Source organism: Cololabis saira, chromosome 1 (genome assembly GCF_033807715.1).
Source record: "Cololabis saira isolate AMF1-May2022 chromosome 1, fColSai1.1, whole genome shotgun sequence".
In the NCBI taxonomy this organism is placed as follows: Eukaryota; Metazoa; Chordata; class Actinopteri; order Beloniformes; family Belonidae; genus Cololabis; species Cololabis saira.
The window spans coordinates 29,420,772-29,446,674 of NC_084587.1; the positions used below are offsets into that span (position 1 = coordinate 29,420,772).

General features: G+C 42.6%; 1 protein-coding gene across 5 annotated transcripts; it reads right to left on the bottom strand.

Moving 5' to 3' along the window:
* Positions 1 to 25,416, bottom strand: LOC133442339 (calmodulin-regulated spectrin-associated protein 3-like). 5 transcript variants are annotated; one of them, XM_061720315.1, is made up of 19 exons: positions 25,233 to 25,416; positions 19,503 to 19,780; positions 18,990 to 19,130; positions 17,932 to 18,018; positions 17,520 to 17,555; positions 16,947 to 16,994; positions 15,826 to 15,964; positions 13,603 to 13,742; positions 13,047 to 13,140; positions 12,911 to 12,962; positions 11,275 to 11,336; positions 11,165 to 11,195; positions 8,506 to 11,017; positions 7,444 to 7,565; positions 5,532 to 5,806; positions 5,340 to 5,439; positions 3,251 to 3,363; positions 3,019 to 3,137; positions 1 to 1,871 (listed from the first exon to the last, which is right to left on the bottom strand). In XM_061720315.1, exons 1-19 carry the CDS (start codon positions 25,366 to 25,368, stop codon positions 1,539 to 1,541), a joined length of 4,818 nt encoding a protein of 1,605 aa, XP_061576299.1. In that variant the 5' UTR covers positions 25,369 to 25,416; the 3' UTR covers positions 1 to 1,538. The 5 variants fall into 5 exon arrangements, with proteins under 5 accessions (XP_061576299.1, XP_061576290.1, XP_061576320.1 ...); XM_061720306.1 differs by having other exon boundaries at positions 3,251 to 3,366; XM_061720336.1 differs by lacking the exon at positions 16,947 to 16,994.
* Between the last annotated feature and the right edge of the window lie 487 nt (positions 25,417 to 25,903).

The window sequence follows — 25,903 nt, forward strand, 5'->3', positions numbered from 1 at the left end:
AGAAGTGGTTTAATCATGTTTGTCACTTCATACATGTATGCTGGTTTGTACCCTGCCAATTAGCGGCGTGTGCTCTACCAAGGGTTGGGATGGCCTTCAACAGCATTTCAACAAACCTCAACTCAGTCCTTCACAGGATCTTTTGTTGTTTTAAAAAATTAACTTTTTTGATTTGACTCCAGCATGTTGTCAGCGCTCTTAGACACACATTAACCCGGTCCTGACTCATTTCTCCTCTTGTTGCCATGTAAAAACCCATTCCAACTAAAAGGCATGGCAGTTCAGGTACTTCTACATTTAAATTTGTTGCAACACATTCTCAATAATCTATTAGATTGGAAAACAAACTATTTACTTGAGTCTACAGCAACACAAGGTTATTCATATGTAGTCTATGTATACATACTTGGAACATCTAACAGAGACAGTTGGATTTTTTTTTTGGTACATTTTAGTTTGTTTTAGCTGTGTTCAATCAAGCAAACTAGTTAACAACAATTTCCCTGAGTTAGCACTTGTTTTTATACCACAAAGTTTTTTCTCAAGGACGTAAAAGATCACTTGTGAATGAGACTCATGAGAGGGTTAAGTGGCGCTGGAGCTTAGAAATGAGTTTGAAATGAAAATGGCTATTGTCACCCATCCCTACCCACTAGTGTCACAGTCCAGGTAGATCTAAATGTCATCAACCATACTATACTAGTTCATTACATAAAGATGTTTAAACTGGCATCTAATGCTCGTAAACCATCACTTTCATCAAACCACAATTTTTCAATTCAATATTATTTTGAAATTAGCTTATATCGCACACAGTAAATAAAAACCTCATGCTGTGGTAATCCTCTGAAAACCACGGACACATTTACCGACATCCACAACAGCAGCAAAGTCTTGCAATATCGGACGAAGTTTACCTCCACATCACACGCATATGGCTATACTTCAGTTTGCAAAAGAAATGTGCTTTCATTCTCCAACCAGCAGTTATAGGCAGAATTCATTCCATACAAAATAAAAGTCCCAGTCACTCTGGCGCGAAGGCATTTTCTCTTCTGTTGGGGTTTTCGTATAAAATGGAGCTTAAATTGAAGGACTTCAGGCCACAGAACCGTGAGTTCTATGAGTGTCGGGGTTTTTCCGGTGTAGGACTCAATAGCGTTACATTTTCTTTCAAAAGAAAGGTCTAGATTTGTACTTCAAACAATTAAAGTATATTGGTTGTATGACACCTTCTTTAATAACCGTCCTTAATGCAATTACCAATTTACAAAACCCTCCTCTGGACAATCGTCCAGCTATTCTCTCAAAGTTGTACAGGAGACATTTCTGTGGACATAAATGGGAAGAGAAATATGTGGATTTTTTAATTTTATTCCTACAATGGACAAAGGACAAGAGAAGTCAATGGTGTACGAAGCACACATGTGGACCAATCTATGTGCACATGGATAGCTACTTTTTGCATTCGACTAGTTTTGACTGTAATTACATTGTAATTATAGTGGGGACTCTTTTGTGGCGTCATGTTCTGGTCCTCACTTGGCAATGGCCATTTTCTTAGTAATACTGGCTCTCCTGTTTCCTCCTCCGCCTGCTGCTCCTGCTCCACCGTGCCAAAGATGGCTGGGGAGGGTGAAGGCGTCTACACTCATGCCTAAGGTTTTGGAGGGGATGGCACTGAATTGCTTCCTGTCTGAGCTGTATTTGTACATGGACTCCACCTGGGTGGAGCTGACGGTCCGCGGGCCCACGCCAGCCAGTCGTGAGAGCTCCTGGGAGTCCGGGTTCATGGTGTAAACGCCTCTGAACTGACAGCTGGAATCACGGAAGAGGATGAGGAAGTGATTGGCAGGACTCCTCTCCATCTCCTGAGGTTGGAGCAAAGTGAATGCAAGAAAGAAGAAAAAGATCTTGTTAGTTTGACTTTAAATTAGGGGTGTAACAATATATCGTACCACGAAATTTCGCGATACAAAAACGTCACGAAACGTGTCGTGGAGGTGACAAACTGTATCGCGATATTGGATTATTAATATTAATCTATTGTGTTGACTAGTAACGTGCAGTGTATTGGTGCCGACCGCGGCTCGACCCGCGGACCAAAATCTTACTCCGCTCAGAAGAAACTAGTACCGTTTTGCGGCCCCGATCACGGGACTCTTGCAGGGTTTTGAGCTCTGAACTTTTACTTATGTAAGGTTGGTGTAGAGTTAAGCCTGACCTTATTAAATTAAACCTTTTTCGCGTCGGGGAAAACTTCTTCCGAGTTCGAGTGTACTTTAATGTCAATCAACACAGCACCTAGTAACGTACTGTGGCGTATCACTCCACCCAATCTAAAACACACTAAGCACTACAGATAAACTGACTAGTGTAATTATAGTCCCTAATTTACATCAGAATATCAAGAATATATTTATAAAATAATAAACCCTGAATTACCAAAATAACCTTCTTAACAAAAATAAATCTCCTCTTACACTTATAAGGTGAGCATGAATCAATCTTTTTTATGATGTAAAATTGTATGTATTTATTTACTTTTATTTATTTACTTAATTTTAGTTGTTACATTTCTGGAAAAGAAAAAAGTCAAATCATACATGAGAGAAACTATTCAGTTTGTGGCAAAATATTTGTACTTGTATGAAACTGAAGATGCATAATGCAAACCTGACATTTACTTTTGGTTCAGTTTGTGGAAAATGGTTGGCCTGGCTTTCTCTTTAAAACTTAAACAGTTATAAAGCATTACAAACTGTAACAATAGGGCAAACGCACAGCATTGTTTTGTATTTTGTGTCTTTCAAATAAAAGAACATTTTTTCCAGTAATATGTTCCTCATTCAAGGTTGTTAAAAAAATACTGCTATAATATCGTATCGTATCGTTATCGTGAGATTAGTGTATTGTTACACCCCTACTTTAAATCAACTTGAAGCTTAACACAAGTATCAGAATTCCGAATTTATTAGCGAAAAGGTGGCAGCCAGTGAAGGAAAATGAAAGCTTCACCTCAACTATCTTGGTTTTCTGTGTCTCGTTGACCTTCCCAGCAAGGCAGCAGCGAGAGAGGGCATTGTTAATGATGAACTTGTTGGACTTAAAGCTCGGTTCTTTGAAGAGTTTTGGACCTGGAAACGCACAAAAAAGATCATACACACTTCCGAAACAGCCGTAAAAAACACTTGGGTACTGCACACAAGTCCTTGGGACATGAGAGAGTCTGCAGTGTCGGGTGGTGAACCTGTGTATTCTGGGGCAGGCGAGGTTCCGGTGGAACCAGACTCCCAGTCCTTGTCGCCATTCTGGTTTATTAGTCTGCTTGGTGTCGTACATTTTGAAGGTGAATCAGTAAGGCTGCTGAAAAGACACCAACAAATGAACCAGTGAGTCTTTGCCTTGCTACTCCAGACAGAAAACTGTAAAACGGTGAGCAGTTAGTGGGGTATCATTCTCACTCTTGTTAAAAGACATTTAAAAGTCCAGTTTCACATCAGCATCATGGTGTGTGTGCAGTGCTATACCGCCCCATGTGTTCACACCAGCAGTCTTTCTGGAGCTGCTGCTTGCCCCATCTCTTTATGTTTTGTCTATATGTGTAACTTTTTTTTCCCTGGTGAGAGCTGGGATAGGCTCCAGCAGATCCCTGTGAGCCGAAATAGGAAGAAGTTGGTCTAAATTAAGGATGCCGATACTGCCCTCATATACTCGTACTCGTACTCGCAAAAATCCTCCGATACCACGCACCGATACTTGTAGTTACTGGTTAGCGCCGCTAGGGGAAGATGTTGAGCCGCCCCGCGGCTCCCCGGGCCTGGCAGCCTGGGTGAGCAGCAGCTCTGTGGCTGTAGCCAGCTGTTCCATGTTTCAGTAAATTCTATCTTCCTTAATTATACAAACTGGACAAACCTTACTCACAGGGAACTTTATTAAACACTCCACGTAACTCACAGTACAACATAAACAATCCCATTGTTACATTCCGGTTAGCCGCGTTAGCCGGTTAGCCGCGCCGACAGCGCCGACAGCCTGCAGTCTGTCTTGCTTCTGTCGTCGTCCCTTATTTTGAAATATGTCCACCCTTCTGACATCCTGCTTACATTACTTGTCACTTTCTTGCCTGAAACGGCACTCTATATAACCGGACTGTAACAATGGGATCGTTTATGTTCTTCTTCTTCTCTGTTTTATTGGCGGATCGCAACCAACTTTAAGGTGCATATCGCCAACTACTGTACAAGAGTGTCTAACATCATTTCATTTAGCCTGTTTTTAAAATTCTATTTGATTGTTTATGTTGTTTCCAGAGGTGGGTAGAGTAGCCAAAAATTGTACTCAAGTAAAAGTACTGTTACTTCAGAAGAATATGACTCAAGTAGAAGTAAAAAGTAGTCATCCAAATAATTACTTGAGTAAAAGTAAAAAAGTACTTGGTGAAAAAACTACTCAAGTACTGAGTAACTGTTGAGTAACGTCTGAAGTACAAAATAATCATCTTCAGCCAAATTAAATCAATAAAATAAATAAAAAATAAAGAATAGCTAAATTAAATTAAATTCATCTTAAAGTAAATTCAAGTACTTTAATAAATAATAAAATAATAACAGAATAAAAAAAATAAATTAAGCACAAGTAGCACAACATTTCAAGCCTTTGTACTTTTCTTTTTTAACCAGGCAGAACTAGAACAACATGAACTCATATAAACTGTGTCTGTGTGTGTTTGAGTCTGTGTAAATGTGACAAAACATACGCGGATAAAAGGGATAAAAGAAAAGTAACAGCTCAATGTAGCCTAGCTGGCCGAGTTTTGTTTAAAATTGAATTTCTGTTGCAAATAAAACCTGTCTTCCAATTCATTGCATTTTTCATTGCATTTTTAGCCTGGTTATTTTTGTGGTAGAAGTATTGGATCGGTACTCGGTATCGGCGAGTACACAAATTAAAATACTCGTACTTGTACTCGGTGTGAAAAAAACGGTATTGGGACATCCCTAGTCTAAATAATGGATGAATGGATGCATGCCTTTGGAACTGGTCACAAAAGTAGAAATCTACGGCAGACATGACTCAATAAATAAAGCTGGCTGCATGAGAAAGGTGAAAAGTGTATTGTTGCGGTCATGAGATCAATGTGATGACTGACGAATGCTTTAGCCGTCACACCGAGAGCTAATCACTTCTGTGATGGATTGACTGTGAGAAGGGGTTGACTGCGTGGCCACTAACTATAAGTGTCAGTCAGATTCGCAGAAGCCCACGTGTCTAAGACCCTTCTAAGGTCCAGATCGCCTCAGCATGTCTTTGGTGGAGCGGCCTGCAGAACAGCGCACCTCTGGGGTTTCTTTGTGGGCTCACTACCATTGCCCGCTGGCTCATCAGTGGCTGCGAGGTTGAGTGAGGAGTGAGAGTAGACTTTTGTCAACTTGGAGCCTGGAGAAACAAATCAGAAGGCAATGAAGCAGCATAGTCCCTGAAATATAAAAACATAATTAACTTGTCCTTTTTTTCCCTCATATCTTTACCAGTTGCTCCTTTGGCTGGACTCAGAGACAGCTTCGTTTCCTCTCTGGTCATGCTGCGAGGTCGCGAGTGGGTTTTCTTAGCGGATGATCGGCCTGGATTGGTTGATTTCTGCTTAAGGACTTTATCCAGGTCTTGCATAATTCGGAGCTGTTGCCGTCGTGCGTACTCTCCTCGTGTGAAATCTCCACGGCGAGCTGGAGTAGCCGGAGGCGTGACGGATGGTGAGGTCGAGCTTGTGGGAGGTGTGTTTGAGGGAGAAGCTGAAGATGCTGGCCTGAAACCCACCAAGAGGAATTAAGTCACTTTTAACACATGATGTTGTGCTGCTAACCTTCTATTGTAATAACTGAGTCACTACAGTTGTAAAAATTGCAAACTTCGGAGGCAGGGACCTAGGAATGCAAAATGCAATACCTGCGAATTTGGTCAAAACTGAGTTAGAATCAAAATGGGTTTTGTAACTATAGTTATGTTCTGTGACAAAGTTTCTTTGAAATTAACATGTCAAAACTAAATAATCAATATTAGTAATAATAAATAATCATAAAATCCAAGATCAAACCAAAACAAAGTAAATGATGTTACTTTGGTTTCCTGCTTTGACACTGCAGATAATTGGATGATAAAACCAGAAAACGTCTAAGAAATGTACCATTTTTAATGTCAGGACTTTTGGTTAGGGTTAGTTGCAAAACTAAAATGAATGGTGGTCGTTGGAGCTATGTTGTTTGTAGCACAGAAACAAATTCACTACCTTCTACTTTGTTGTGAGCATTTGAGGAATATCTAAAGATGGAGTGCTGTAGCTTTGTTTTGGAGGTTAAAAGTCACTTAAGTGATGATGCTTTTTCTCTTCTTTAAAAACATTCTTCATGAGAAGACATTACACAAATGCACTACCCACTAATCTACCCGCATGTTTAACTGGCTAGGGTGAAAATGTCTTATGTAGAGTTAAAATTTACAAGACAGGAGTGAGAGCGGCCGGCCCCACTGGCCTGGAGGGACAGACACTGTCCAAGAGTTGTAGAGACTGGAGTTGAAGATGTTATCATTTTCTTTGGGAGGAACATGGATGGATGGATAAATTAAAGTCAAGCACATCAGAGGGACAGCCAAGGTTAGGTGTCTCGGAGATAAAGCAATAGAGGCTACACTGTAAGAAATTTTCGTAAAAATTACAGTGAAAAACTGTAAAATAGCAACAGTAAAAGACCGTAAAATCCAAAATAGTTTATCACTGTAGTAGATAGATTATATTACCCTAAATCAAGAAAGAGTACATAACTATACTTTTTACTGTAATAATATGTAGAAATCACACAATTTTACTGTAAAAATATAATTTTTTGGTAAAAAAATTTGAAAATACCGTAATATCACAAGTATATAATTACCCTAAAATTAACGGTATTATTCTGTCTAAATTACAGATTTAGCTGATGTTTACATTTAAATTTACAGTATAAAACTGTTCAACATTATGCAAAAACATACTGTATTTTCTACATAAACAGGTTTACAATATGTCTGTTTTTCATAGTAATTTACTGTAAACACAACAGTTCTCAACTATTAAATTTATGGTTGCCTGAAAAGCATACCGTAATGTCATATACATTGTTAACGTTTTTTTACGGTGAAATTCTGGCAACCACAGCTGCCAGTATTTTACTGTAAATTTCACCAGTTTTTTTTTTACAGAGTAGATTGAGATGGTCAGGACACAAGAAGGAGGGAAAATTCATACATAATCAGAAGGAAACTGGAGATGGAGCTGTTGGGCAGGAGAAAAGAAATGGGACCCCCAAGAGGAGATTTTTGGATGTGGTGATACAGATGTAAACGTATGATCTGCTTTGGCAACCACTGAAGGGAAAAGCTGGAAAAAGAGGAAGGAGATCCATAAACCTGATATCTCTGTCTTGCTCAGGCCACTGTTTCCTCTTCTTCAGCTCCTCCTTCCTCTTCTGCTGTCTTTCTAGCAGCAGTGCTCTACGCTGGGCCATTTCTCCTTCGCTGTGTATCTCCTCCTACAAACAATCACAACGTCACTCAGGCAGCTGACAAGGCCGAAGCAACTGTAAGGTTCGTAACATGGAACAAAATCGCTGTTTTTGGTGTTGTTGTAACTTCTGAAATGGTTTGGTTTTCTTCCTAGTAGCTGTATTATCACTCACTCACTATTATCTTAAATTCAATAATAAAACTTCAAAAACGAGCCATACGTACCATCAATAAGGCTGATTACTACGCTCACACAGATCCACTTTTTCTAAATTCTCATGTTATTAAATTTTATGATTTGTTTTATTTTAAAATCATGCAAATTATGTTTAAAGCAAAATCAAAAATGCTCCCTGACCCAATACAGAGGTTCTTTTCAATTCAGGAGACTCGTTACAATCTCAGAGGTGTCTGCAATTTCATAGTACAAAAAGCTAAAAAAGGTATGAAAAGGAGATGTGTCTCCATCGTTGGAGTTAAATTCTGGAATGATGCTAACATACATTTAAAAACATGTCATTCTTTTGTTGTATTTAAGAAAATGGTTTGTAAAGCTATTTTTGAAGCTTATAAGTGCAATTGACCATCTGTTAATGTTTCTTTGCTTTTCTATTGTTTCTTTGCCTTTTGTTGTTTCTTTGCTTTTCTATTCTCTTTTTGGTTTTCTGGAGGTCGGTAGCCAAAAAAAGAAAGTTGGTAATATAGGATAGGCTTTTATTAGAAGTTTGCTTCTGCCAATGCCTTTTCAGTTATTGTTCAACACATTTTTTTGGTTTTGTATGAAAAGTTAATGCTGTTTACAATGTTTTTTGGTGTTGTTTTGTGTTGCAATGACTGAATAAACTTCATTCATTCATTCATATTATCTGAGAGTATCATTTGGTGTTGTGATTTATTTATTTATTTTTGAAATCTCACTATCTTTGCACAGAACAGATTTTTCTGTTCATCGTCTTAAAGACTCACCTGAAAGAAGAATCCAATCCCTCCTCTGGCTGCCAGCTCGCTCTGCTCCCCACTGGGCTCCAGGGTCCTGGCCGGCTCCCCTCTGGATTCGGTTTGTTGTTGTGGCGGATCCCCGGCCTCTGCTGTCAGATTCAGCTGTCTGATCGGATCCAAGGGTTCTGCAGCGAGTCCTCTCGCAGCTTCAGCAGCAGATTCAGCAGCAGATTCTGTGTGATCACTCATGGAATCAGAGGAAAACTCTTGACCTTCATCGGTCGGCTCATCACTGCCCCCTTCTGGCCCTCCACAAGGGGAAACCGACCCCTCGGTCAGGCTGTAGGTCTTTCCTGCAGCATTGGCACCTCTTCCTCCTTCACCTCCTGCACTGTACGCAGCTGACAGGGACAAAGTGTCGCTCTCGAACGAGCACTCAGAAGGAGCTCCAGAGCTGCTCCCTCCCGCAGCCCTGGGCCGGTCGTGTCTGGACCGCGGTAGGACGGGCAGCCCGCCTACGGCCTCGGATTCTTCCTGCTCCAACTCCAGGCTGAACTGGGTGGGTGTCTCGCTGGAGCCGGTCTCTGAGGCGCTCTCATCCGGCTGTGGCTGCTGGACAGGCTGAGGAGACTCCTGAGGAGTTCGGGGTCCACCGATACGGAAGGAGGAGGAGGTCTGGACCTGGCACTTGCTGGGTGACACGCGCCGCAGGTGGGGGAGCGTGTCCACATTGTGAGTCGGTGCCAAGGCACGGTTGAGGGGGGGGAATTTGAGTTCAGAGGGCCGTGGGTGGCGCTGATTCTGGGGGCGGGGTGTGTGTTTGGGGCTGCGCGGTGTGGAGGAAGAGTGAATTTTAGTAAGAGGAGCTGGACAGGAGGAAGAAACAATAGTTTTGGGGGAGGTGATCGAAGAAGGAACGTGAGACCTTCGTGATGGAGAAGAACCCGAGGGAAGATTGGGCGCAGCAGGAATCACTTTATTGCTGCTTCTGGTAGGAGTCCTCGTTGGGGTCCTTGTTGGGGTCCTCGTTGGGGTCCTCGTTGGGGTCCTTGTTGGGGTCCTTGTTGGGGTCCTTGGCGGTGTCTTTGTTGGGGTGTGAGGTGGGGTTCTGGGTGGTGTTTTGACATTACTCCTCATGGATTTGGGAGTGGGTTTGGGTGTGTTTCTGGGTCTTTGGTTGCTCATGAGTTGCTGCTGCTGCTCAGTAAGTTTCTGCATGTCCTTCTGGAGCGACTGCAGCGCTTCACTCAGTTTCTGTACCACTTCATTATATTCCAATATGGGGCCCTCGCCTGCTTTCTCAGCCGCTTTTTCTTTCTCCGCTCCTTTCTTACTTTCGATTGAGAATGTGACCTGTTTCTCTAGCCGAGGAGGGTTGGAAACTAATGGCTTATCTTTCTCTCCTTCTTTGTCCTCTTTCTCCTCCTGCTGTTTCAGTTGTTCTTCCATGCACGTGAGGCGCTCCTCCAGGGTCAACTCATCCTCCTCGGCCTTCTCCCCCCCTCCCTCTCCTTGCTCTCTTTTCAGCTGAAGGAAAGCAGTTTTTCCGAGCCTCTGTCTGTGCTTGGTAAAAATGGCTTCAATGCGTCTCTTTTGAGCTTCGATGCTCTTCCGTTTCTCCTCAAGGCGAGCACCGAGCTCGCAGGCCTCAAGGCCCGACTCGGGGCCTCTGGGACCTGGGCTCTCCTGGTGGCTGGAGGAACACGCGGGCGTAGAGGGAGTGTGTGGAGTTCCTGGAGTCGTTGGGGTTGGAGAAGAAACCGACTCTTCCCCGGGAGCGGCAGGATGTCTTCTCCGGTTGTCTCGTCGCTCAGCGAAGCTTGTCATGCGTGGACTGTTGTTGGTACTGTGGTTTCCTGTTCGACCATCATTGGGCCGAATATTACCGGGGACGTTTCTAGGAGTATCGTCGGATGCTTCAGAGGAGTCAATGCTACCATCTCGTAGAACAGAGTCGTCATCCCTCGACATATCAGAGCTTCGTCCGGGTCTTTCCCTCCTACCTGGTTTTTCAGTATTCCCAGCCTCCCCACCTACTGGCTGATGGAGAAGTCCTGAGCGACAGGGAGCAGAGCTACTGAGCTGGGGGTTCTCCTCTTCGGGGCAGTGCAGAAAGAAACCTGCAGGTGCTCCTTCAGGACGCAATCTGGGCTCGGGCCTACTCGTTAACACGTCCTTCCCTCTTTTCTCAGCTGTTCTTGTCTGCTTCCAGTCTTTGTTGCCAGGCGTGTGAACCACCTGTAGTGCTTCCTCGATGGTTGCCAGCTCTCCCATCGGTGCTGTGTGTGCATAAGGACCCCAGGAAGACCGCTGCGATGGCACTGAAGCGCTGACCAGGTGGCTGAGGTCCTCCGGAGGGCTGTAGGGGACACAAGTCATCCCCGCTGCCGTCGCAGGCGAGGTCATTGCAGAGATGCCGGTGGTCAGGTTGTCAGTGCTGACGGAGCGAAAGACAGAATCGATTGGGTTTCCCATGACAATGTCAACATCACTGTCCAGGCCAAATGGGATGCTGAAAGTCACTGCTGACAGAGGACGACTGCGGAGAGATGGGTGACGACAGAAAGATGGACAAATGGATGCAAACGAGTGTTGGGAAGCAGAAATCACAGAAGCCAAAGTAAGATTAAAAACTTAAAAAGTGAATGCAACACAACATTTATGGTTAAAACAGCTGCTTTGCTACCTGATTTGTTTCTTTCTCCAACTTTTGTTTTCTGCAAAGAAGATTAATAATAAGTAGAAGTCTAATGGTTGAATGGAATCAGATCCATAACAATGATGCATTCATCCTACCTGGTGACATTGCGGAAGGGTTGGGAACAAATGGTTGTTTGAAGATGAACGCAGGAGACCCACTGAAAAAGGAATATAATCAGAAGATATAGATAACGCATTTTGTGTAAATGCTGTAGTCTGGAATACAGCCTGAAAACTTTCAGCAGCAATCTACATTGAATGTTTGAAGTTTAAAATAGCCAGGGTTGACTTCTATGGAGCCAAATCAAGGCCAAAAGTTTTGCTAATTTGAAAATAAAATTTGAACCTGAAAATTATTTTTTACAGTTTCAATTTTATTTTTTTCAGTATCAGATCTTTTTTTCAGTTTCAAATCTTTTTATTTCAGTTTCAAATTTTTTTTTTTTATTCAGACTTTTGGCCCGGATCTGGCGTGGGGGGCGTGGCATCAACTGAGAGGGGCGTGGCATCATGAGTGACAGCAGAACAGAGAAGGCGGGGGACCTTCCTCAGTCATGTTGCCTTCAGGAAACGTAGGTTGCAGAAGCTATCAGTAGAAGAATGATTCAACACTGTATATACACTATATTCACGTGATTGGCAGTGGAAAAAACTGATACTAGTGACACATTTCTGTTTAAAAAGCTGTTTTAGACCGTACTTGGTAGTATGTGGAAGTGGGAAATGTCAAACTTTAAAGTGTGGCTGTTGAACTGTACAGTCTGGCATAGTTTATTGCTTTTATACTGCGATTGGTGCCAAGTACGGTCTAAAACAGCCTTTCAAACAGAAATGTGTCACTAATATCAGTTTGTTCCACTGTCAATCACGTGAATATAGTGTATAAACAGTGTTGAATCATACTTCTACTGATAACTTCGGCAACCTACGTTTCCTGAAGGCAACATGACTGAGGAACGTCCCCCGCCTTCTCTGTTCTGCTGTCACTCATGATGCCACGCCCCTCTCAGTTGATGCCACGCCCCCCACGCCAGATCGGGACCAAAAGTCTGAACCTGAAAAAAAAATGTGAAACTGAAAAAAAAGACGTGAAACTGGAAAAAAAAGATTTGAAACTGAAAAAAATAAAATTGAAACTGTAAAAAAGAATTTTCAGGTTCAAATTTTATTTTCAAATTAGCAAAACTTTTGGCCTTGATTTGGCTCCATAGACTTCAGGCTCAACTAACGCTTACAATCAAGATGTTGTTAAACAGCATCCCAACGCTCGTCATCAATAGAGTCAGTCAAACCAGGATTTATGACTCTGGATAGGTCAGTGTTCATATAAAGATGATCAATCACAATCATGGATCTGGTGCCTAATATTAAACAAAAATGAACAGACTATAATCTTAGAGTACAATGATGATTTAATGTTTATAACGGACTGAAAACAACGCAGCTGCTGAAGCCAAAAGAAAGGAATGCTGGAAAAACAAAGAATGCTGACGATATGAATGTAGATTAATGAGCTGATCAATATCACAGCCACATCAATAAAGCACAAGTAGATCTGATGACTTATGATTCATGGCGTAGCCTTTTGAATCAAGTTTTTTTTCTTAGCCTGATGCAGTAGTGGCTGTTATGAATATTCTTTGCACTGAATCCATCAAATATCAAAGACACACTATTTTTGATGTGCTTGTTGTTTGTTTGTGCGGGTGGGGTGGTATTCACAGGAAGCTACCTGTTGCTATTCCCGCTGACAGGACTGGTACAGTCCAGTAATCCTGAAACATCTGAAAGAAAAAGAATAACTGCACTCACACTGCATGACAACAACGAGGAGAAAATGAAAGCATACCTGTCCTGAAGTGACTAACCTGTGAGGTCGATGGGCTGCGTTGGCTGGACAAAATCAGGCTTCTTAACCTCAAACCAGTGCAGCAGCTCTGCTATGAAGCTCGTGATGTTCAGCTGGAGAAAAACAAAGTGCCAGATTACTGTGGCATTGAAACACACATTAACCTGTTATAAATGCCATATGCATACATACATTTGGTTTAAGAGGTCAGAAAAGGGTCAAAGATTGCCCATTTTACTTTAAATCTGACCCAAAAAGCCCATCATATGAATACACAAACAGTATTTTCAGTAATGACAGCCATAAAATGTTGATTGTACAGCCATCTAGTGGTTGCTCCATGGTTGTCCCTCACAATCACGCCTCACCACGGCACACGCAGTGACCACACCACACAGATCTTAAATATACCCAGACACCAGTGCGTTCCTATATTTTCCTCCTGAGTGAGTTACACATTTAGTTTAAAATGTTTTTCCACACAAACCCAACCCAACCCCCCAAGCATGTATTTAACATATGACATGAATATGTATTAAAGCTAAATGGTTATGTCTAAAGATAATCAAGCCTACATGCAGAGCGGGTGGAGCGTAAAGCAGGTCTTCCACAGCGAGGGGGCAGCAGCTCTGTAAACTGTTCTCACAAAACTCTTTGATCAGCTGCAGGTTGTAGACACTGTCCGCCACAGACATGGTGTCCTTCAAACACACATCTGGAAACATCAGATAGAAGGAAACATATATGTCTATTTATGTGCACTGTATAATGTTAGTGCGTAGATGCTTAAAATATACATTTGAAAATGTGGTAAATTTAAAAAAACAAAATATCAATAAAGAACTTGCAAAAAAAACTTGGGTGTGTTGTGGTTTCTTGACTACAGCACAGAAATAGTTGCATGGATCTGGTCTTGAGAAAAGTTGCAAGAAACTGTTTTTATTCAAGACATGTCATTTAGTGAAGATACTTTTCAACGTGGTGGGTGTGTCATTTAAAGCAGCACAAAGGAACTTTTAATAGCTCACAGGGTCTCCCTACAGGTGTGGAGGTCATCGTAACATCCATTTCCAAAACATTGTTCTCTTTTAATCAATCTCTTTACTCATAATCATTACTTTCTTGAAACTCTCAGGCTGTCTTTAAAACGGCATACTGTACTACCAGTGTATACTGATTTTGTACAGATGTCACACTAGTATGCAGTATGCAAACAATTGAACAATCTGTAGTACGAAGGAAATGTGCACCTGACCTGCTTATCTCACACACAAAGGCTGCGTCCCAATACTCCCCCTCACCCTCGTTTTCTTCACTAACCCTAACTTTTGCGCGTTCCCGTGAAGGTAGTGGTGTCCCAATTCCTCTTTTCACCTAGGGGGAGGGGGCATAACGAGGGCTAGGGGCTGAGAATAGCCCCTACGGATCGAGGGTTTGCAGATGCTGACTTGGCGAGCGAGGGGGTATGAAAATTTCCCAGAATGCTTTTCGTCGTCATTTGCGGACTGAATCAAAAAAAAAAACATGGCGGACATTTCTTATTTTTTTGGGGAATAAAATCAATATTTTGAGTTAGTTTCTGCATAAAAATGCATTTTTATTACATTTCTCGGCGCAAACCAATATTTTACTTTCATAATATTCACTCAGTGAATGTACATAATCCCTTTTTTGTCCGTTGTTCGCTAAGATCGCGCCGGAATATGGTTACATAACCTACGTAAGCGACACCGTAGGTTACGTAAGCTACGCCATAGGCTGCGTCTATTTAACGCGGACCTAAACTCCGGAGCCGGCAGACAGAAATCTCTAAATTTCGGAGCAAATTTCTTAACAGGCGTAGCTACAACTGTTAGATTTCATCTATTAAACCAACATCTTCCTAAATGATTTATTTCAGCCAGCGTAATTCTCAACAGAGCTGCGTCGACGGAGCAGCTTGACCCGGCGGACACGTCTGTTCTCGGGCTGTGAGCTGAGGCTGCTCCCCGGGGGCGGCGGCTCTTCTCATCTCCGAAAACAAACAAACATTCTTAACAGGCGTTATTTGGATAAACTGAGCCCCGGTTGCGGATCTTAAGGTTACCTTTATGCCTGAAAAAATATTAAAACTTAATAAAGTGCCATATTAACAGCGCTACAGCTGAAATTAAAAAAGCTTTTGGCTCTCTGCTTCCTGATCAGGTTAGGGATGAAAACGAGGGGGAGTAGGAGAAATGGGACAGGCACCTGGGCCAAGTGCCCTAGATCTCAAGTGCCCTAAAATCTCCCCCTTCTTTTTTAGGGGTTAGGGAAGAAAAGAAGGGCGAGTGGAGAAAAGTAGGGGGAGTATTGAGATTGGGCCAAAGGCTGGTCAGAGCAGTCATGACTAGCTTCTGTTTCATAGCTGTTTTTACCGTGGCATACTGCATTCTAACAATAGCCGCCGGACCAGTACACAGCATACAATACATACTTTATACTAACTAGATATATGTGTAGTATGAAGTATGAGGGCCTTATTTTCCTCTGTCTTGGTGTCAACTGTAGCTCTGTGAGCTCCTTTCCTCACTATTAGATGTGACACAATGATGGAAAGTAATATGCAGCTGTTACATGAGGCAAATGGGACAGAAGTCCACAGTTATTTTGTGTGATTTTTGCCTATAAAAAGGACAGTAGAGGGAGGTAAATAACACTGTCTAGAAGTAATCAATTATTCCTTCATAAAATATACTGATAGTGAAACATACAGAAATAAATCCTTTGTGTTACTTTAAGCTGTGCATGAATGATAGTGTCTGTGCTCATGTCCGTACCCTCTAGAGGAAGCAGGTCTGGGCAGTAGTAGTGCATCACCGCAGCTATCGCGCAGCCATTAGATAGATCTTTGACCGCAGAAACCAGCGGAAAAGTAGGAGTACACTTGGACTGCACTTTGTCCTTCTTATAGCGGATCTAGAAAAAGGAAATACAGGGAAGACGGAGGAAATTGGGCAGGGGTTGGGGGTTTGGGGTAGGGTTTTTTTTTGGAAACAAAGAAAAAAGCAAACATAAAAAGAAGAAATGGGACAGGTAGACCAAAATGGTTGAAGACAAATACAAGTGATGCCAAAGACAATTCAAATACACTTCAAACTTGCAAAGGAAACCTTAAACCAGCCTGGACTGTCTGTCCAGCCAGGACAGACATGAAACAAAGGTGTTGCTTAAAACTGTGAAGCCAACCAAACTGAAATGGGAAGAAAAACCCACAGAAACAAAACACAAGACCAGCGACGCATCAATAAATCTGCACACATGTACATTCACACCACCCAGAGGCTGCAGTGCAAAGCTTGAAAAAAAAGGAAAGGGGGAAACAAACTACCAAAAGAAAGCTGTGGTTAGAAACATGTAAGTGAAAATGAGAATATTTGCCCTCCAGTGCCCATGCAGCAGGAACAGGCATTGATCAGACCGTGGGCTTTCCCCTCTGATCAGTTTACAGCCACATAATCAAATAAAAACAACTCTGAATTTGCAGCTCAAGTGCTGTGGTACTATTCCACATCCAGATGAGATCAAAACAAACCCCAACAACAAATAAAGCGCTGCATGTCGTTGAGCACGTCAGCTGTAACTCAGACTGATGCACAGCCATGTTGGAGGAGGGGCAACGATGGGAGATTCAGAACCAATCAGCTGTGTTATGCCTCCTGTTAAATGACTTGGCAACAACAATAATTTGTGTTAAAAGCTGATGAGTCTGAATTGATCCATCCAGTAATGGAGCTGGAGTGGCAATTAGTGCAGAATCGGTCGATCCAGTCAGCTGTGGTTCGTCAGCGTGGATGAGGTGGGGCGATTGATCAGTCTGACACTCAGTCGAGTGCGTTGCTATGGGAGACGAGGAGGATGGGGGGGGGTGGTGAGTAATAAGCGAGGTGTTATACATTACCACTGGTGGCTTATTCCCCGACTCCTTCAAACAAAAAGCGATAGCATGCTGGATGGGGGGTGGCAGAGAGAGGGAAACAGGCATAAATGACAAGGAGGCCGGTCATCATGGGAACCGCCACACCACAAAGTCACATGGCTCTGCTCGGGGAGAGAGGAGCGACGGAGGAGGGGGAGGAGAGGAAGGGGACAAACAAAGGAGGCACATAGGTTTTTTGATAATCCTTCTTTTAAAAAAAGGCATTTCACCACCCTCCCTCTGCTCCTCTCCAACACCCCCCCATCCTCACACTGATATACTAACATTTAGTGATGAAACCAATGGCTGATGTGACAAAGTCAGAAACGCCAACACCGGTGCATAAAAAACATCATTTGACAATAATATGCTGCTCCAAGAGACATAAGACATCTAATTGCTCAGTTTCTAAATTCAAAGCGTGACCATCCTACAGTAAGTGAGTTTAGTCAGAGTAACGGATAAAAGATGCAGCTTTTCCAGCAGGCACAGTAATGTCAGCCATAGCAGACGGACAGACAGAGACAGGGACAGACAATAAAGGAGTGCACTTACAGGGACTAGTTTCCAGTACCAGCGGGTGGACTGACACTGCCAAAGAGCGACGGGAACCAGGGGAGAAAACACAAACCAAGGCTGGTGTTACTACAGCAATGAGACGCAGCAAATTCATCAAAAAATCATCACACGTGTGAGAATGTTTGACTATGCTTGTTTTCAGTCATGTTGGGGACTTCAGACTGCAAACTATGCTTGTTTTCAGTCATGTTGGGGACTTCAGACTGCAAACTTGCCCTTGTTTAGGATGTGTTTTGAAGTTTCACTAAAGAGATGGGGTCAGGAATTCAGTTGTGATGGTTAAGACAGGTGAAACGGGAATAGGAATGTGTTATGTTGATGAAATCCCCCCCAAAGAAGTAAAGATAAGCAATGTCTTTTACATATGTGTGTGTGTTTGGCTTTTTACCGTGTCTTGGACAGGCTGCAGGTCTGTACACGTCTGTGATTTGGGGAGCTCTTCTTCTTCTGTATTTTCTCTCAACTTCTGGTTCAACTGAAAACCACATGCAAGCATTGCATCAGCAAAACTACTGCACATTTGTCCAAATAAAGCTTAAGTTCCAAAACTTCCCATCGACACAACTACACATCCATGTATAACATGTTGGCACGCGTAAGTCAAACTGCCACTTTTTCCACAGAGTAAACATTGTTTATTTGGACACAGAATAGAAGCAGCTATGCTCCGGTTCTCCAGACATAGAGCTGTCTGAAGGGCAGGTTTCACTTTCCGTGTCTGCTTTGTTTGTTTTGAACTGCAGTCCTGCTGCTTCAGTGAAACATTTGCTGGTTATCTAACAGGTCAAAACCTATGAGATCCATAAATGTCGGTGGGACCTGATTACAGGAAAACAAGCTACTGTATATGTTGATTTCAATTTATTTTTTCATAGATTTTATATAACTGTTTCTCTGGGTCTTTAAAGGATATAAAAGGGGAAATATAATTAAAAAAATATATTTAATTGCAGTTTTTCTTTCCTTGAGAAGATTTATTTTGGTGTTTGAAACTAGCTGAATTTAACTAAGGTGTAGAGATGTGGATGAAAAGGGTGCTTTTATACTATATTCCAGTGGTATTATAACCAAAGCATAGAAAGGACACTATATTAAAGAAATTATGTCAATTTTTGCAAATAAATAAATAAAAAGGCATAAAATGCTCATTTAGGCAGCACGGGTAAAACCTATGACACAAAAAATACACTGCAATATGTAGCTGTTTTTCAGTCCTGCAAAACATGGATTTAATTTGAATTTGTTAAGACACTGTTATTTTAAAACTGATGAATTGTACTGATTGGAGGCTGAAATCCTTAGCAGGTTGCTGTGAGATTATTGTAACTAGGGCTGGTGCCATTATCTCATCTATAACTATACTCTGAACTGCACAAGAACTGCAACAGAAGCAGTGGGTTCAGGTTAGAGCGATATCAGCACGGTTGCTTTGGTTCAAGCCCTCACCCTGTTGACCCAGAAGAGCATGGAGTTCTCCCACGGAGCCCCGACTCCGATCTGCTCGGCCTCCACCGCCATCTTCACCTGGCCCACCGTCTCTTTGGCAGCCAGCGACATCAGCGAGTCGATGAGGGCGAGATGAGCTTTCTAAAACAGTTGGAGATGAGGAACGACACTTTGAGCACCTGTGCTCAGATCCGCAAATGATTTTAATATGTTTGAAAAAATATTCAGTTGAATATGTTTAAAAATACATTTTACACCGCTGCATTAGTTTAACATCCAGAGCCTCATCTGACACCGAACCAAAGGATAAACTCCCCGATTCAAACCCACCCCTCACATTCTTCTTTCTCCTCATGTTCTTCAAGTCTTTATCCTTCTTTTTGACTGACATTGCATCAGATTGTGTTTTATGAATTTGATTATTGAATGAATGAGCAAAGGAGGCAGAACACTGGAATAAGCCTTTCTGTCACAACTTTAGGTTAAAGCGGGACGGCGGTGCCACGCACGCACCGTCTTGATGGGTGTGTTGCTAAGGTCGGCCTCCGTGACGTCTGCATCCTGGACCTTTGGAGCGAAACCTTTCTTAATGAGGAACTGCAGCAGGGCTGAGTTGTCGGCCGGGGAGCCCTGCGACGCTGGCAGGGAGGCCACATGCGCCTGAGCCAGCAGGGCCTGAGCTCGGCAGTAAATCTCCGGGGAGAGAAGCAGCTTGGAGACGGAGGGCTTGAGGTGCTCCTGGTCATACTGGTCCTTGTAAAGTGGTTCTCTCAGCTCCACAGGAACATTTTCTGAAAAAAGAAAGATAGTCTCAATGTCCAGACTATGAAACAGCTCAATGCGCAAGGAGGATGAATCAGAGGATGAATTGTGAGCCTACAACTTTTAATCTGGTGCAGTCTTCCCTTCACATTTTCACTTTAAGCAATTACATGTAAAGGAAATGACATTACCATTAAAAATCCTGCTTGTGTATTGTACTAATTGATGAAAACGTAAGGTGCTGATGACGGTGAAGATCATAGCTGCTTAGTCGTGGAGGCCATCAGAAAGCTGAAGTAAGAGCTGAGATGCTTTTTTGTCATTTTTAAGCAAAGTACAAGCGACAGAGACAGAACGTACTGAATCCTTATCTACAGGCTCTGATAATTACTGAGCGGAAGGGCTTATCTACGTTGTCACCCAAAAATATTCTCTGAGGTGCACGAGAGAAATGTGAAGCAGATTATGCTGCCGATAAGAGGGGAGTGGGACGGACCTTCTTGCAGACATAACAAATCAAAAAGGAAAGAAAGTCAGCTTTGCTGCATTGTTCTTGCAGAAAAGGGAGAAAAGAGCTTCGTCAGGCAACTGCCCCACGCAGAAAAAGTTGCTGCTGCAAAGAGACTGCAGACAATGTGCGCTCCAGTAGAGAATACTAACTTCTGAGGAAAAACCTGCAGGCGCTTTTCCACAATGGAAAATAAAATAGGTGACAGTGAGAGATGGCTTCTTACTGCAGGAGATGATAATGTCATCATCTGCATGAATAGCTCAGCTTGGTCACCGTGACAAGAAAGCGCGCTCATATAGAGTCATCTCAGGCCAGTTTGAGTGGGTCACTACATACACATGCACACTGTGGACACAAAAACCCACACTTTCACGGCTGACCCATATTCTTACTCTGAGTAATCCTGAAAATTGGAAAGGGCTTCTTAAAGAAGATATCAGAGTCCAGATTTCTTCCATTCCCTCTGCGGTCGGTCCTCTTTCTCTAACTGTTTCTTCTCTGCTGCTGGTTTATGTCCCCAATCCTCCAACTATAAGACACATAATGAAGGCTGCAGCTGCTTTTATTTTCCTTCTCACTGTAAATCTCTGCTTTCTTATGTAACTCAGTCCTTCCTCTCATCCTCCGGCACATACAGTATCTGGGCACCACTGAGAGAAGAACAAGAGAGGAGGGAATATGTCCATGTCACTATGTCAACAAGAGTTTAAGCATCCACTCTGCTGCAGTGTGACACTCGCTGTTTGGGACTGAACCCTTCGCTTTCCACATTCTGCAGCACGGGGCGGGGGAGACCCACTGTTACTATGGGAACGGTGGAAAGGGAAAGTGGCCATTTGTCCCAATCACAGCAGAGGCAGTGAGACAGGACTGCAGAGCAGGGCCCAGCTAAACAATTCAACAAATCGCTTAATTCTTTTAGGAAGAGACAGAAACAGACATGTGAAGCTTTCCTGCTCTGAGTCCGTGCATCGTTAGGACGTTAGCATCAATCACAATAACTAAAAAGATAATATAATCATTATTCATGTATATCTTTGCATCACAATGTGTTAGGTTTGTTTCACAAACCCATTTAACCAGTTTTCATGAGTTCCAGCGGGTCAGTTTGATCCGCTGGTTTTAAAAATGTTTACTCTCCATGGCCAGAGCGCCAACGACAAGGAATGTTAAAGCAGCCAACATTTCATTTCATAATTAACCATTTTTGTCTTGTTCCAAACAGCAAAGAGAAGTGGAAAGATGACATTTTTGAGGATCCAAAACCAGTGAATGTTTGTTTATACAATAATCATAATTATTACTCTGAAATACTTACAAAAATGTTCCAAACAGCACCTCAGAAGCTTAAAAGTCATCTAACCCACTCATGGTTTTATATAACTTGACCTTTAAGATCCTACAAGTTATCTGAATTGAATTAAATTTATGATTCTCTAAAGACTGAAAATATAATTCAGTATCGATAATAATAAATAAAAATACAATATTTAATGCAAGTGTGATGCGATTGTTTCACTGAGCCCCGCTTTCTGCTCAGACTTTTACACTTCTGTTGCTTTGAGTCTCTGCAGGCAGCTGTTTTCAGCCAAACCCAATACGCTACAATCCAGCACTAAATAGCCCATGCTCATCTCTTAGTTTTTAGAAGTATTTAGCAGCTTAAGCCTCTAATCTTTCTCTCAGCACTTGCCAGAGACCCAAATCGGAGTGATGAATGAGTGGATATCGGTCTTGCATTTCCTGTCATTTCTAACATCTGTAATTGTCCCAGAGAAAGGCTTTGTAGATACCTATCTCTATAAATGTAAATGTTTAGAAGCGGAAGTTGAAACAAAACTCACTGTACGTTTGAATTGTTGAATTGTATTGTCACTGTCTCAATCAGTTTTGTATGCAAAAGTGCATTTCTCTTGACTGCAGAAACACCAACGTGACTTAGTAATATCAAAGGAGATTACAGAATTGCCACGGGTGAAGCTGGTTTTGGCAGCGGTTGTCCTTTTGCTATTTCAAGCAGAATAAATCCCAGAAGGGTCAGATGTTTGTGTGGTGAATTAAACAAATTTGTGGCTTTATTAGGGTCCGTTTTCTTCAGGGCTTTCACTGAAATTATCTTAAGCATCCCAGTTGCCATTTTCCAGTTTACATATAACAACAAAGCCACCCCCCTGACAGAGAAAGGATTTTCTGGCCGGCTGTGCCCCCTGTTTTACTGACTGGCAAACCAAATGAAATCCCGACAAAACCAAAGCTGAGATTTCACATATACCGACACTGTCAAGGCTGATTTATGGTTCCGCGTTACACCAACGCAGAGCCTACGGCGTAGGCTACGCCGTAACCTACGGCGTAGGTATGTGGCGTCACCAGGCCCGGGTCTACGAGGGTGCAAAAGCATGCATTGCACCCTCAGTTTATGTGTTTGCATGCTCAGTTGAAAAGACGAAAAGAAAACTGACAAATGCGCGCGCGTCAGCCTGATTTATGGTTCCGCGTTAAATCGACGGCGTAGCCTACGGCGTAGGGAACGCAGCGACGCGCACCGTACGTTCGCGTCCCCGCGTACCCTACGCCGTAAGCTCTGCGTTGGTGCGCGGAACCATAAATCAGCCAGTGTCCGTCACTCATCTGCTTCCAGCGCGCAGTTTCCTGCACCAGCAAGACGCTGCTCTCTGCTGCTCCGTTAACACAAAGTAACAATGGATATTCGGAAGTGGTTAAAGCACAACCACGCCAGCAAGTTTACAGGACTGTCTCAGAAAATTTAAATATTGTGATAAAGTCCTTTATTTTTCTGTAATGCAATTTAAAAAAAAAAGAAAAGTCATACATTCTGGATTCATTACAAATCAACTGAAATATTGCAAGCCTTTTATTATTTTAATATAGCTGATTATGTTTTACAGTTTAGGATTAAGATTCCCAGAATATTCAAATTTTTTGAGATAGGATATTTGAGTTTTCTTAAGCTGTAAGCCATGATCAGCAATATTAAAATAATAAAAAGCTTGCAATATTTCAGTTGATTTGTAATGAATCCAGAATGTATGAAATTTTTGCATTACAGAAAATAAAGGACTTTATCACAGTATTCTAATTTTCTGAGACAGCCTTGTATATTTATGGTTACATTTATTTTTGTTGCTATGTTTTATTTTCTGTTGCTAGATTGTCTGATGGGTGAGGTAGTCCAGACTAAATGTAGCATTTTCTTTGTTCTGCAGCGATATTGCTGCAAAAATTAGTGTTAGTTAGTGTTAATTTAGTGTTGAATAACGTGCCAGGCATGTGCACCCCCTCTGATCTGAAATGCACCCCTAGTCATCATTTTCTAGAACCGGCCCTGGGCGACACACACCGTAGGGTGCGCGTGTTCCACCATGTCTTTTATTCACATCATTTTGTGTCTTTATGTCAATGATTTACCACTTTCTTGTTTCAATTTTAGTAAAGTAGGGCTTTGAGAGGTCATATACGGTAGCCTACTCGATGAGCAGACAATGCCAGCAACAGATCCACATATGGACGCTTGTGCTGAAAACGCAAGAGGAAACACCTTCAAATACAGTATGATGTCATCATGGAATATAACACACACCCACAAAGGCCACAGAGCGGACTTCACTTTTTTTGTCTCCATGTCATCAAAGTAATATTATTAAATTCTCCACAAAGCTGTTATATGCCTGAGTAAAACTCAAATGATGCAGCAGACGGTGCGTTAATATGCGCCTGCAGGTGGGCAGGCTGCAATCAGGGAAACAATCGTTTGCATTATGTTTCAATCTCAGACATGATTACAATTTCCTCCAGTTTATTTTGAAATGAATGAATGTTGGCACGGTGCCTTCATTCATAAAAGTGAAAAAAAAAACAAAAAAAAACGCTCCATTGTCTTAAAATACTTGACGTGTGTGTCACCTTCACTGAAATATCACGCTGCAGGCGCCTGTAACACTGAAGGCTGATTTATGGTTCTGCGTTACACCAACGCAGAACCTACGCTGTAGGGTACGCGATGCTACGACGTACCGTACGGCGTAGGCTCTGCGTCGATTTAACGCGGAACCATAATTCAGGCTTGACACAAATATTATGGGGCCCTGACCCATTTACAGGCGACCCACTCATCACCAGGACACGAATCCTTACAAGAAGCAGCATGTTAAAGGTGTTTTCAGCCACGAGTATTGGATCTATGTGTGTCCCGGTGAAAAGCACCCAAGGGCCTGATGATGGCCGGTGTTCTGCCAATCCTCGCTACCTGCCGAGAAATGCTACTTTGTGGTTCTGCTCATGCGCACAGTCGATTTTCAAAGTTTGATTGCCACCCCCATCATTTCTTGCACGATGTAAAATTGATAATATGGGATGTTGAGTATTTGATCCTTCAAAATACACTACCCATGACATGAAATGCATTACACTTTGTGAACATTATATATTATTAGGCTACATAAAGAGAAAAAAAACCCAATTATATCGTTTTATTTTATATTCATTCAGTCATTGGCTTTTATTTAGCCAGGCAGGTCATTAAGAACACATTCTTATTTACAATGACGGCCTGGCACTTGGGGGGAAAAGGGAGTGGGGTAGAGTAAAACACATGAAAATTGTAGCTCTACAAAGATAGAAAACCATTTCGGCAAGGTAAGGATTGGCAGAACACCGGCTCTGACAAAAGGCTTTGTTGCACTGCATCACTGAGGAAATTCCTGGTTTTCTCCCCTTGTGAGAGTCGGAGCAGCCTCCCGGCTGCAGCCTGCACGGTGAGAAGCTGCACCAGGAGAGACGAGCACCAGGCCCCTGATGGAGACCGAGGCTGAGCAGAGGGATGCTCGAGGTTTGCATGGAATAACGAGACAAGTGCACAGCCCGGAGCTCCATATATAGCCAGATACATTATTGAGCGCCCCACCCATGCAAGCGGCGCCTCGCGGCGATGCGAGAGCCCGAGTCTGTACCTGCGCATCCGTACGACTTGGACAGCAGCCACCGCACGCTGGCGCAGATCTTGGCCCGGTTGAAGTCGTACCGGTCCAGCGACCTGATCTCCGGCGCGGAGAAAGTCTTCTTGGTGGCGCTGGGAGAGTCCACCATGTCTGCACAGCACGGGAGGACCGGAGGAGGCAGCAGGACCGCACCGGGGAGAGGGGAGGATGGAGGGGAGGAGGAGGAGGAGGAGGAGGAGGAGGAGGAGGAGGAGGAGAGATGGAGGAGGATCCAGTGATGCAGACACAGGGCTGAAAGAGATGTATTAAGAAAGGAAACTTGCACTTGCAAATTGTATTTAAAAAAAACTGGAAATCAGAAAAAAACAGTGGATCAATAAACTTCCATCATAGCACTCCAGAAAAAATACTGTATTCTGTTAGAAAAAAAAACCTAAATACTTTGACCGTATTTGGGGACCCTTTTTTGGATTTTTTGCCTTTATTGGACTAGCTAATGATCTGAATCATCTACTGCATTAATGAATGTGTTTTTTCAGGACTAGATTATTCACTTTATTATTCATTTGCTCCAGTATTGTTATGCATATGTGAAGATAAGCTAAATGATTTTGAATGATGTAATGTATTGACCATATGAGGGAGGGAAGGGGAGAGGGGTGTGTTGTATTTATTTATTTATA

Coding starts and splice junctions, on each gene's coding strand:
- LOC133442339 (XM_061720306.1), bottom strand. CDS start 25,368: ATGGTGGACTCTCCCAGCGCCACCAAGAAGACTTTCTCCGCGCCGGAG. Junction 7,566..8,505: donor GGATTGGATTCTTCTTTCAG/GTGAGTCTTTAA, acceptor GATTGTTTGTAG/GAGGAGATACACAGCGAAGG. Junction 3,367..5,339: donor CCCACAAAGAAACCCCAGAG/GTGCGCTGTTCT, acceptor GTGTCTTTTCAG/CAGCCTTACTGATTCACCTT.